This window comes from Convolutriloba macropyga, chromosome 10 (genome assembly GCF_964194025.1).
Source record: "Convolutriloba macropyga chromosome 10, txConMacr16.3, whole genome shotgun sequence".
NCBI lineage: Eukaryota > Metazoa > Xenacoelomorpha > Acoela > Convolutidae > Convolutriloba > Convolutriloba macropyga.
The window spans coordinates 40,549,348-40,564,716 of NC_134477.1; the positions used below are offsets into that span (position 1 = coordinate 40,549,348).

Consider the following 15,369-nt stretch of genomic DNA (forward strand, 5'->3'; position numbering starts at 1 on the left):
CAGCTACAATTGATGCAATTTGTGGCCTGTAAAAGGGTACAAGATTATAATAGGAACAGGAAAAAAAGAAAGATCTCTTTAGATGAAAAAAGGCAAATCCTGAGGAACCAACGACTAATGAAAGAAACGTCCACACAAGTGCAGCAAAAACCATCCACCTCAGCAGCCGACCAAGCGAGGCCATCAAGTCAACAAGCACCAACTCGGAGACCCACATGTTCACAAAAGAGACGCACCAAACGTAAGCGAAAAAACGCATCGCCATCGAAAAGAACAACCAGACAAATCAAAACAAGCACTCCCCGTTCGAACAAAAATCGAAGGATGCAGCGCTAGCGCAAACGAAGCTTATCTCAGCTAAGAAACGGCAACCACCAAACAGTCAGAAGCGGCCATCACTGATCCACATGGATCTATCCGACATTCAAAACTCAAAAACAAATGAAGTAATTTTTCTACCATCGGACTCCTCAACAGCAAGTCCAGCACGGATCGTAACATCATCGTCTCCCAAAGACTTCATGGAAATAACCCCCAAACTAAAGAAGCACAAAGACAACATAGTCAACAAAATAAAGACCGGCAACGAAGTATTCGTGGAACAGACCCCACAAAACACCAACTCACACAGCGAGACTGATTCAAATTTAAACTGAAGCTGTAAGCTTCTCTTTATTGAACTTAACTCTTTTGTTGTAATGTTACGTTAACTGTACAATTCTTTTCGGAAATGCATTGTCTGGCACGAATAAGGTGTTACTCATGAACAAGAAAAAGAGAGTGCTTATTGCCAAGTTTAGGCTAGAATACTGTTCGGAATTAACTCTTGCTCAACTGTTGTTTTGAGCGCCAAATACACACATAACAATATTATTAATAATAATAATAATAATAATAATAATAATAATAATAATAATAATAAAAATAATAATAATAATAATAATAATAATAATAATAATAATAATAACAATAATATAATAATAATAATAATAATAATAAGAATAAAAATAATGATAATAATAATAATAGCGACAATAATAATAATATAAATTATAATAATAATAAAAATAATAATAATAATAATAATAATAATAATAATAATAATAATAATAATAATATTCATAAGAATAATAATAATAATACTATTAATATTTATAATAAAAATAATGACATTTACAACAACCATAAAAATAACAATGATAATATGAATTTTAAGAATAATAATAAAAAAAATTACTTATAAAAAAATAGTTATGAAACTAATAAAAATATTGATAATAATAATAAAAACGAAAACAACAATAACAATAATAATATTAAAAATAATAATTGTAATAATAATAACATTAATAATTGCAATAATAATAAAAAAATATTATTAAAAATAATAAAAATAACAAAAACAGTATTAGTAATACTAATGAAAATAAAAATTAATAATAATAATAATAATAATAATAATAATAAGAATAATAATAGTAATAATAATAATAATGATAATATTGATAACAATAATAATAATAATAATAATAGTAAAACTAATAAAAATAATAATAATAATAATAATAATAATAATAATAATAATAATAATAAAAATGATAATAATAATAATAATAATAATAATAATAATAATAATAAAAATAATAAAAATGATAACAATAATGATAATAACAATAATAATAACAATAATAATAATAATAATAATAATAATAATAATAATAAAAATAATAAAAATAATAAAAATAATAATAATAATAATAATAATATTAATAATAATAAAAACAGTATTTGTAATAATAATAAAAAAAAATAATAATAATGATAATAATAATAAGAATAATAATAGCAATAATAATAATAATATTGATAACAATATTAATAATAATATTAATGCCAATAACAATATTAATAATAATAATAATAATAATAAAAATAATAATAATAATAATGATAACAATAATGATAATAATAATAAAAATAATAATAATAATAATAATAATAATAATAAAAGTAATAAATTTAAAAATAATAATAATATTGAATATAATAATAATAGTACGATTAGGTCCATAATAATAGTACGAATAGTACGAATAGTACCAATAGGTGACGATCTGTACATAATGATTGATAGTTATGTTCTTTGTTAAATACAATACCAACTGGTACTGTGTCTTGACCGTTAAGTGTGATAACAAACAATCGCAGTCTTGCCTTATCCTGATTGAAAGTTAGTTGAAGAAAATTCAAGATTCACTCTTGCTCTTTTATCATCCGCTCTTTTATCATCAACTTCTTTTGGGACAAAAGTCACCAGCCAGAACTAGACTGGGAAAAAGGTTTGCAACCGTAAAGTTTGCAATAATGGTCAAGGATAATATCCAAGTGGACAAACTACTCCAACCAAGACCAGAAAATGACGAATTAGACTATCCCACAGAGCCACACTACGAACCCGCACTATCTGACGAGAAAACAGCCGGAACAAGGCAAAGAGAACAACGAAATGTAAAAAACACACCGACTGGCAGAACACATGCGAAGAAATAGAGGACAAAGGACCCCAGGTAGACAATTTACCGTGGGATGAAGCCGACAGCAAAGAGAAAGCAACATATATCTATCACTAGGATCACACGCAGGAAACGTTTTCCACCAAAGATTCCCCCACACAGACATTCAAAAATGAACCACAGACGCACTAGTCGAGCAACACAAAGAAGCATTTATACAAACGAGGAATGCAACATTCGCTCGTTTCCAATTCTTCAGATGACGACAAAAATAGGGCGAATCTTTAGAGGTATTCCACTCAAGCACCAAAAAGCACGTCAATATGTAACTGGGACCATCTGGAAGAAAGCCTAAATAAGAGCCTTTTCATACAAGGTATGAACAATCAACAGATCCAAATGGATCTGCGCTAAGAAGAAAGAACACCGTCAGAAACACTACAATATGCTTTGGCACCCGAAAGAGGACAAAAAAGTCAACAAAAAATGATCAACATCATCACTAACCCAAACATAGCAAAAAAATACAATACATAAAAAGACAAAACAAGGTACCCATCCTTCCAACCCCACCTTCGGGACAAATACAAGATTGCCGAAGATGCGGCAACAAACTTCACTCGGGACATCTAAACGTCTGCCCAGCAAAAAAGGAGGCATGTAGGATATGCAAGAAGATAGGCCAGTTTGCCAAATTTTTCAAATCCGCAATGCCCCTACGACCACAATACAGAACGCAACAAAGACGACCACAAAGCTACCCGGGACAGCAACAGCAGAGGAACAACCATCTGGTTACAAAAAAGACATCACAAAGGATGAGGAACATAAATGAAGAAGAAGCAGAAGACACTCAAGAAACACCAATGAGACAAGAGATCTAGAATCAACTTGTTACATACGCGAAATGATGGAAGATTGGCAAAACACAGCAAGTTTTATACAATCAGTACATTTCACATATAAAAAAGTGACAGATATCAACAAAACAAAAAAGAGGAGAATTCTGGATACAGTCAAAACAAACAACAAAAAAATCTATTGGTTAGCAGACAAAGGAAGTCCAAGAAGCTTCATGAACATCGAAACAGATAACAACTTACTAGTAAATGGGAATACAAAAATAAAACAACCAGAGAAATCGATTGGAGAATTCAGATGCTTCAACAACAACAAAATCAACATACTCTGAACATTCCAAGTGGATGTTACTTCGGGATCATCAATGGCAAAAAATTGCACAATACTACTGGTGGACATCAACACAATAAACATTCTGGGAAGAGACATAATGGAGAAACTTGGGATACGTCTAACAATGTCGCCCCAACAAAACCAAATAAGAAAAAATTATTCAACATATCCAACAAACACCAAAAAATATCCAACTGGATATTCCAAAAATATCCAAACCTCTTTACGAAACTAGGGAGATCAAAAAACCCTCATTCAAAAAAGAGTTCAACCCAACACAACACAAAGGCAGACGAATATCACTTCATCTAACAGAAAACGTAGAAAGCAAACTAAGAAAATTAATAGATGACAAACAAATTAAGAAGCTAACATCATGCTCGGAAGAAAATTTCATAAGCCCAGTGGTAAAAACAGTCAAATCGGATCAATCGATCAAAATCGCACTAGACTCAAAAATCCTCAACGACGCAATACACAAAACCAGATACCAAATGCAAAGCATAGACCACCTAAAAAATAAAATTGCGATTGAAGTCTCAGAACTAAAAGCAACAAAAGGAACACTATATTTCAGTAAGATAGATCTTAAATTTGCCTACAGTCAATTGCCACTACACCCAGAAACACAAAAATTTCAATATACTAGGTTGAAACGCCACCGGTACCTATAGAGTCCTGAACGTCTTTTATGGCCTAACGGAGACCCAGCAACCTTCCAGAAGATGATGGATCTAACACTAGACGGATTAAAATCCACACACGCATTCCTAGACGATATAATAATAATCTCCAAATGAACACTAGAAGAACACGAAAAAGAAATAGACAAAACATTAAATAGATTAGAGAACGAAAACTTAGCCATCAGCCTTCACAAATGTGAATTTGGCCCGACAGAAATTATATGGCTAGGATATAAAATTAATTTTGAAGGTATCACAAACAAAACGAAAAACAGATGCAATCATCCAACTGGAGAATCCTAAAACACTAAAACAACTAAGATCATTCATGGGTAGTATACACCATTTGGTTAAATTCATACCCAATTTAGAAACTCTATCGGCACCATTACGACCACTATTAGCAAAATCAACACCAAAAATTCCAAAAAAACTAGACTGGGAGGAAAAACACACTACAGCTTTTATCAAAATCAAACAAGCAATCAGAACAAAAGTCGAACAAAAACACTTTGACATAAATTGCGAAACAAGAGTAAAATACGACGCAAGCAAAAAAGGCCTAGGCGCATGCCTAGAACAAAACCAAAACAACATATGGCAACCGATAGTCTATGCAAATAGATTTTTGAACAAAAACGAACAAAGACACATCATAAACGAGCTAGAATTACTAGCCGTTGTGTGGTCATTAGAAAATTTCGAATAATTTTCATTTGGAGCGCACTTCAGCCTCCAAACGGACCACCAAGCACTACTTTCAGCCTTGAAAAAATAGAGGCAGTAAAATATACCAAAGTAGACTAACAAGATGGGTAGATAGATTACTACCATTTCATTTTAAAAATGAACATCTCGCAGGAAACGATATGGGATTCGCAGACTATCTAAGCCGCCATCCAAACTCACAACCAATTGGTGAAAACATAGACGAAAATCTTTTAGTAAATACTATAGCGACCTTGCACTATACACTCCACACGACACATAGAAAATCCACCAAAAAAATTGCGCGAAAACGAAAGACATATAATGACTTCATAAACCATTCCAATTCGAACAAAACAATGCACAACGCTTTTTGCCATATACACGCCATTAAAAAGTCGCCTTCTTTCGCACTGAATAAAACCACACAACAAACATATAAATCAAAAACATATCATTCATTATAACTTTATTTCAAATTTCAAATTAAATCCTTTATTTAGTAGAAAAATCCATATCACAACAAGAAACAACCCAGAACTAAACACTTACACAGTACCAATCAAAAAACGGCACAAGGGACCCAACAAAAAGAAATCAGAACAACAAGTTATGACTACACCACAAGAAACAAATACAATTGCAACACAAACCGAGGAAATTTCAAAATTAGGACAAGGACGACAACCACTATCAGACAAAGAACACTTCAACCCACTACCAAAAATTGACTACGACAAATCCCCCGACTATCTAAAGCAACTATACAGAGTATTTGGTGAAAATTTTGTTGCAGAAGCCACAAGGAGTGACCCACAGAGCAGAAACTTATTTCAAATAATTGAGAAAAAGAAATGGGACACACTAAAGCATTAAAGCCGATACTGGAAGTCACTCAATAGAGGCCTCAGCACAACTCCAACTGGTTGTATCCTCAACGACGGCAAGCTCTTCATTCCAACACAATTACGCAAGGTAATTATGAATTCAATCCATCGCAACCACCCAGGACAATCAGGAATGATTCACCTCCCCAACCTCATATGGTTCCCGAGAATTCATAGAGAGATAGTGACACTTACACAAAATTGCCAACCATGCATCAAAATTGGTAAGAACTTAAAACCAATAATCCCAAAATCCAAAATTACCAAACTACCATCACTCCTCTAACCAAACGAAGAAATCCAATTGGACTTCGCAGGTCCAATAATGGATGAAAAACAAAAGTACTCATACATACTAGCATCAGTAGATGGAATCTGAAAATATCCACACGCAAAAGTTTACCACAATTGGGACGCAGACACACCAATAGCATACCTAGAAAAATATATAAAACTTCACGGTGTACCTAGAAACATAAGACGTGACCAAGCACAAGCGTTCAAATCAAGACAGTTTGAAATTTTCTGCAACAATAAAAATACAAAACCAATATTAGCTCCAGCTGCAGATAATAGATTAACCGGCATGATAGAGGGCCTAATACAACATAAAACGACGGCTATCAGTAACAAATAATGACCAATTTTGGTCAAAAATCACACTCGCAGACAAAATCGCCGAAATCATTCAAGAAATAAAAATAATACCAACCTTAACAACAAAAATATCACCATTCATAACACACTTCGGCGGAAATCATAGGACACCAATATCAAACATCACAACACAAACATCCACAAAATACTTATCATACAAAGGTTTAACGAATTTTTTTTAGACAAGAAGAGAGGACTGAAACAACCTATGCTCAACGCTAAATAATCCGGAACTTGGAATCAGATTCAGAACTTGAATTAGGGAACCAATTCCAACAAGCAATAGACGAAAACGATTCGGCGGACCAATCCACCCTACAAAACCTAAAGAAAAGAGCAATCAAACGTAAGAGAATTTATCCAATAAAAACAATGCCTGTTAAATTAACGGTAACATTTGGCGATAAAACAACAACAATCATTAACACAAGAAAACAAGTAGCACAAAAAGTACTAGCACGAAAAACAACCGAACCCGGAGGCACACTAAAACCACTATGGAACATTATACCAGATGGTACTATAACAAACTACTCACTCACAACAATCACACTAGACACGAATAACAGAAAAAACGCTGTGATTAGAAAAAAGGATTTGAAAATCGGAACTGAAGCCAAACCAAGACTAATGCAAATTGTAGCATGTAAGACAGTACGCGAATACAATAGAAACCAAGAAAAAATAAAACATTTTCTGTTATCAGCAAAGAGAAAGGCCAAACAAGCCCAGCTGTAAACAGCAACATGCATAAGCCAAGGACGTCCAATCCAACTGGAGAGACACGAAAGCCCGGACAACGCCAGCACACAACAAAATTCAAACGTACCAGGACCCTCGCACCGACTGGAGCTACCAGGACCAAATAAGCGAAAACAACAACAGCAAAAGAAGAAAACGCAACCAACAAAACGGCCCCAAAAGTAAACAAGCGAATTTGACAAAAATCCAAGGAGGCAGCACTGGCACAAACAAAGTTGGATAAAGCAAAATTAAGACAACGCCAACTTTCTCACTCGTCAAGAGTCCAACTGGACACATCGCAATTCCACTCAAACAAGTCGATCGGAATTATCAATCTAGCCTCCAACTCCTCAAATGGCAGCCCAGTAGCCATATACACGTCTAACGACCCCACAGCATTTATGATAACACCGGCAAAGAAAAAAATCAAAAACAAGGAACACGTAAACCGCAAAATAGACAAAATCATTAACCGAACCACAAAGTCATAAAACAAACAACACCAAGAGAACGAACAACAACTTATCTCAATCAACCCAGCCGACCACACCACTCCGACCGACCAAATCATATCGATAATTCCAGAATACCAATCGACACCATAGGAACAAGGACAACCCATCAAAGCAACCACGAGACAAGTGGACCTCACAGAAATTGCTCCGCACAACAACCAATTGGTCACACATAAGCAATCAACAAACACTAACGCAGAACGCATAATTGGCACCAAACAATTGTTAACACGAAGCCCAGAAGAAAACAACAGAAACGATCAACAACAAAATCCAGCATCCCCTGGGAACATACCGGAAGAGCGACAACATCCTGAAGAACCAACCGAGACATTACACATTGAAGAAGACCACGGCGACACCACAACACTAAGTTCGATTTCATCCTTAAACACAGAGGATATAGAGGCCTGAAGTCAAAGATTCAGAGAGAGGGAAGTGTGGTGGATGAGTCCACCATCAAGCAGCCAAGTATAAGAGGTAGTATTATAAACACTGTTAAACTATATACATATATATTATTTTCTCCAAACGGAGAACAATCAATCTTTGTTACGAACTCATGTTGCTACTTATCACTTCACAAACAGGTGACGATCTGTACATAATGATTGAGTTATGTTCTTTGATAGACAAATACCAACTGGTACTGTGTCTTGACTTTTAAGTGTGAAAACACACAATGGGCAGTCATGCCTTATCGCGAATGAAAGATAGTTGAAGAAAATTCAAGATTCACTCTTGCTCTTTTATCATCCGCGCGAATTGCATATAACGAAAGTAATCATATTTTCAACAACAATGACGATAAAACTGATAATAAGAAAATTAACAATAATAATAAAAATATTAATAATAAAAGTAATAGTTATGAAACTAATAATAGTATTAATAATAATAACGATAATAAAAAAATAACAATAATAATAATCGTAATAAGAGTTGTAATTATGAAAACATTAATAATAGTAGTAATAATATTAATAATAATAATAAAATAATAATAATAATAATAATAATAATAATAATAATAATAATAATAATAATAATAATAATCAGAATAAATTTAATAGAAAAAAATAATAATGATAATAATAATAGTGTTAATAATAACATAATGGACATAATAATTTAAATAGAATTAATAGTTATAAAATATTAATAATAAGGTTATCAATAAACGATTTTGTGTTTCATAATGTTATAAAATTTACCAAAATATACCTCGCAAATTAGACATTTTGAATGAGTTTTATCTTTTTGATGCAGGGGGATTGATTCAAAACGAATTGTCTATTCTTAAATAATATTTCTATTTGTCTAATCAATTTGAAAATAGTAGCTCAAAACTGTATACAGATTTTAATACGCTTCAGTCAAATGAAAAGGGCTGTCAAAGAAATTGATTATATATGATAACGATTACCGCGATCAACCAGTAGTCATTTTATCAATTATATTCATTTTACCTCTTTAATATCCTTGTTTTTTATGTAAAATAGAATAATAAGCAAAACTGACAAAAATGCCATTTATAACTAAAAATCGTGCAATTTGTTTGTTAGTTGAGTTTCTGAGTTCGAAAGCCCCTCGAACTAAAAAAAAGCATCAGAAAGCATTGAGCTGTATTAAAAATACAGTTACACTCTAGGCCAAAAAACTTGTGATTTTTGTTGGCTCCCAAATCCGTATGTAGTGATGGATCCGGTTTGCATTTTCTGGGAATGGGTAGCTTTTTTCACCGTGTGTCGACGTGTATTGCAGCTGCTATACAAGTTGGAGCACCTTGCTTCATCGATGATCGTGAATGGTGGTATCATCGTGGCCATCTTCAGAACTATTTCAAAAACTCTAAAATCTGTTCATCAGAGAAAAAGAAAAACATAACTCGAATTCCATTCGTTTCAACTGATGCCCCCAGAAATTTTTCCAAATATGTACTAGCTGTCCCTGAAGAAGTGAAAACATCGCTGGAATTTTGCCACGAAGACCCTCTAGTCTGGTACAGAGGCGTCATTTTGAAGCACATGCTATATCTCAACGAATTTTCAAAACAGTTTTCAGAGAAATTGATGAACGGAAGTGGTATACTTAAAACTGAAGTAAATATTTCTGATATCATTTCTGTTCATATAAGAAGCACTGATAAAATTTCAGAAGCAAAACTTTTAGAGCCTGGGCGATATCTCAAGACACTCAAGTATGCCTGCCTTGTTTTCCAACATCTATGTAGGAGTAACATAACTTGGATCGCAACTGATAACAGGACAAATTTAGACTCATTTGTTTTGGATTCGCAGCAAGATATCAATATGAAAAACTTGAGGACGTTTGGTCTCAACGTTAGTGTCAAGGCGCCAAGATTCAACACTCTGTCTCTCATGCAGATTCTGACCGACCTTCAAGTGTTATCCAAAGCAAAGTAAGTAAAAAAGAAGCAGGAAGTTTTTAATAGTTTTTTATTATTAGTAGTTTTATTGTTTTTATTGTTATTATTATTACTATTATTATTATTACTATTATTATTATCTTTATTATTATTATTATTATTATTATTATTATTATTATTATTATTATTATTATTATTATTATTATTATTATTATTATTATTATTATTATTATTATTATTATTATTATTATTATTACTATTATTATTATTATTATTATTATTATTATTATTATTATTATTATTATTATTATTATTATTATTATTATTATTATTATTATTATTATTATTATTATTGTTATTATTATTATTATTATTATTATTATTATTATTATTAATATTATTATTATTATTACTATTATTATTTTTATTATTATTTTTATTATTATTATTATTATTATTAAAATTTTTATTATTTTAATTATTATTATTTTTAATATTATCTTTATTATTATTATTATTATTATTATTATTATTATTATTATTATTATTATTATTATTTCTATTATTATTATTATTATTATTATTAATATTATTATTATTATTATTATTATTATTATTATTATTATTATTATTATTATTATGATTATTATTATTATTATTATTATTATTATTATTATTATTATTATTATTATTATTATTATTATTATTATTATTAATATTATTATTATTATTAATATTATTATTAATATTTTTATTATTATTATTATTATTATTATTATTATTATTATTATTATTATTATTATTATTATTATTATTATTATTAGTATTATTATTATTATTATCATTATTATTATTATTATTATTATTATTATTATTATTATTATTATTATTATTATTATTATTATTATTATTATTATTATTATTAGTATTATTATTTTTATTATTATTATTATTATTATTATTATTATTATTATTATTATTATTATTATTATTATTATTATTATTATTATTATTATTATTATTATTGTGGTACGGAAGTACCCCTACGGAAACCAAGACTCAAATATTATTATAAACACTGTTAATCATCATATACTATTATACTACCAACCAATTCGGGTCATCTGTTCATTCAGTTAGTTTAACCCATTCGGTCTGAAACTCATTTATCATTTCAGTTGTATGCAGTAAACTTTCTATCACTTATCGTAACACATTTGTAAACTCTAACTTATCGTACATAGCGTTGACGGGTATTGTCTGGTCACGCCTCTATCTTTCTAAAGCCGTGAACTGGTTCACCGCTTTTTGCCTAAAACAAGATTGAAAACAGTTGAATTGCGAAAGTTTGAAACTGCTCTCTTTGCTCACTCTCAAATGGCGCCGTCAGCAATTGCGAAATCCCCAATCGGGGTTAAACTATATTGGGATAATGGGCCACAGCCAAACATAGTGTGGGAAATGGTTCGAAACAGTAAAACTGGCCGTAACAGCCAAAGAAAATGTCCAGGTAGAAAAACTGCTCAGGCCTAAAACACATAACAGAGAACTTGACTACCCACACGAACCCATGTATGAACCCCCACATCAGACGAAACAACAGCCGAGAAGAACAACGAGAACAAAGAAACATTAAAAGAAAAGTCGATTGGCAGAACCAATGCTTAGCGATAGAGGACAAAGGCCCATACGTGGACAATATCCCTTGGGACGAGGCCGATACAAAAAAAAACCTCATCTACCTGTCTTTGGGACAGGAGGCTACAAACATCTTCCACCAAAGGAAACCCCACACTGAGATGTCAAAATGTACAACAGACGCTTTCGTCGAGCAACTAAAGGAAACATTTAAAGAAATAAGAAATGAAACATTTGACCGCTACCAATTCTTCAACTACAAACAAGAACAAAACGAAACACTGGAGAAATTCCACTCAAGAATACAGCACAAAAAGGCACTTTGCAATTGGGAAGACTTAGAAGACAGTCTCGTTAAAAGCATCTTCATTCAAGGCATGCGCAACCCACAAATCCAAATGGACCTGTTATCAGAAGACCGTGACCCAATCGGAACATTACAATAAGCCCTCGCTAGAGAAAGAGGCCAAGAAAACCAACAAAAAATGGCCAACACAAACAGGTCGCCACGAGACATATACCCACAAGGGCAATCAGAAGTCCAAAACATGAGACGCAATAACACACAACAAAGACAAAGCATGCCACAAAGAACGGGCATATTACAGACACCAAGATCAGGCCAAATACCAGATTGCTGGAAATGCGGATAAAAATTCATCCCAGGCCATCTCAGCAACTGCCCAGCAAAGAATGAAATATGCAGAATCTGCAAAAAGATAGGCCACTACGGAAAAATGTGTAAAGCAGAAATGCCTCCAAGACCAACACAAAGACCACAACCAAGAACAAACATACAAAGCAGAAACACAACATCCACAAATCAAAATAATAATTACCAACAAAACACAAAGGAGAGTCAGAACAATTAATACAACAGCAACGGACGACGCATCACAAACAGACAGCAACCATCTTACATAAGAGAAATGATGGAAGACTGGAATACCGTCAACCTCGTGCAATGGAAATGGTCACAAACAAAATTAACAAAATAAATCAAATCCAAATGGGAGTACTGGATAGAAACCCATTCGGGAAAATGCAAGATACACCGGCTTGTAGACACTGGAAGCCAGTGAAGCTTCGTCTCACAAACAACCTCAAAGTGGCTGACAAACAAACTTGGGAAAAACATCAAAAACAACGCCACAAAAGTGGCAGAATTCAGATGTTTCAACAACAACAAAATCAAAATAAACAACAACCTCAATATCGATTTATCATCCGGAAACACGGCCGCACCAAATTGTGAAATACTGGTAGTACCACACAACACAGTGAACCTACTGGGCAGAGATATACTCCAAAAACTGGGAATACAACTATCACAAACAAAGAAAGGTGAGAAAATTACAAACTTCATCAAAACAGAACAACAAAAAATAACACAAAAAATTTTCAAAAATTTTCCCCACCTATGTACCCGTTTGGGAAAATCAAAAAACCATATAGCCAAATCCACATTTAAACAATACTTCAAACCAACACAACATAAAGGAAGAAGAGTATCCATACACCTAATTGATAAAGTAGAAAACGAAATAAAAATTAATTGAAGACAAACAAATTATCAAACTAGAAAAATGTTCAGACGAATAATTTATAAGCCCCGAGGTCATCACAGTTAAAAGCGATAACTCCATCAAAATAGCCTTGGACTCAAAAGAACTAAACGAGGCAATACACAAAAACAAGTATCAAATGCAAAGCATAGACCATCTATTGGACACAATCTCCAAAATGGACACAATGGACACATCTAATGGACACAATCTCCACAATCTCCCGCACGACATGCACCAGGAAAAAAATATGGGATTTGCAGATTACTTCAGTAGATACCCCATTTTTCCCGCACCACAACCGCTCGAAAGTGATAAAAACTATGTAATTAACTTATTAAATACATTCAAACACATACTAAAGAATGCACAAAGAATTTCATCCAATCAAAACGCGCCAAAATTACATCACGCATATCCTGACGCAACAAAAGCAAGAAAGGGAAACAAACAAAGCAAACACGCTTCTTGCCATTCTCGTTATCTAAAACAGTCGATCTCTTGCAGTCAATCAAATTCTTCTTTATATAATCTTTCTCTATATAACCCAAAATTCTCGTTCCTTTAAAACACACGTTCTAGTTTGCACTCGAAACAACCCAAATTTAAATACATTCGATTTACCAATCCACCAACGTCACCGCGATATAAAGTTGAACAACACCCCATTACAAGAAATCCCTAACGTAATTAACCAGCCCCATCAATAATTTTACCCCAAATCTATCACTATCGCCACACAAACGGACAATCCAACTAATTTAGGAAGAGGAACTACCCCACTTGATCCCAACCGCGTCAAAAACCCCTTCGATATTGCCCAATCGGATACTCCTACCCCCTAGCTAACTTACATAAAGTCCTAAATGAAAACTTTATATCTGAAGCCATTAGACTGGATAACCAAAGCAACAGGATCCGGAAAATGCTACAAAATCAGGACTGGCTAGCTCTCAAAAATTACTCGGGCTATTGGCACACATTGAAAAAAGATTTATCCGTAAACGACAATGGCTGTATACTTCATGATGGAAAACTTTACATACCCCCAAATTTACGCGACATTGCATTACAATAAATCCATAAAACCCATACGGGACAAGCTGGCATGATGTACACGGCACAATTAATCTGGTTCCCTCGCATCCACATGGAAATCGTCCTAATTGCGCAAGAGTGCAAACCATGCAAACGAATAGGTAAGAATCTAAAACAAGTAATGCCAAAAAACAAACATACACACCTCCTCAATCTACAAGAACCTAATGAAGAGGCACAAATCGATTTTACAGGACCCATTCAAGAAAATAGTAAGGACTTATACATACTAGTATCAGTCAAAAGATTTTCCAGATACCCACACGCAAAAGCATACCACAACTGTGACACAGAAACTGCCATAGCACATCTTGAAAGCTATATGACATTTCATGGTATACCACGAACACTTAGGTGCGATCGAGCAGAAGCATTTCAATCAAAAAACTTTGAAATCTCCTGCAAAGATAACAACATCAAACTATTACTAGCCCCAGCAGGAGACCACAGAGGAACAGGACTAGTAGAACGAATGATACAAACATTAAAAAGACGACTTTCTGTAATAAACGTTGATCCCAAATGGGACAAGGAAACATTAGCCTAAAAATTAAGACACATTATAGAAAACATTAGACTAATCCCCAACAAAACCACACGCAAAACACCATTCGAAGCACACTTTGGCAGAACCGCAAACACACAACTAACAAACATACTAAAAAACCCAAACCACAAAAACCTGACATAAAAAAAGATAAGAAATTTCCATTTAGACAAGAAGATGCTGAAGCAGGCCATGTTGGACGAAGCCGCTATCTGGAATCAAGATTCA

At 32.8% G+C, this 15,369-nt stretch overlaps 1 protein-coding gene across 1 annotated transcript in view; it reads left to right on the top strand.

Annotated features, from left to right (window-relative positions):
* The first annotated feature begins 9,603 nt into the window (after positions 1–9,603).
* Positions 9,604–15,369, top strand: part of LOC142348539 (alpha-(1,6)-fucosyltransferase-like) — a 10,059-nt gene continuing 4,293 nt past the window's right edge. Inside the window, exon 1 of the mRNA XM_075399918.1 lies at positions 9,604–10,326. Within this exon, the coding sequence (XP_075256033.1) occupies positions 9,629–10,326 (698 nt within the window). The 5' untranslated portion in view covers positions 9,604–9,628. The remainder of the gene's footprint in view (positions 10,327–15,369) is intronic.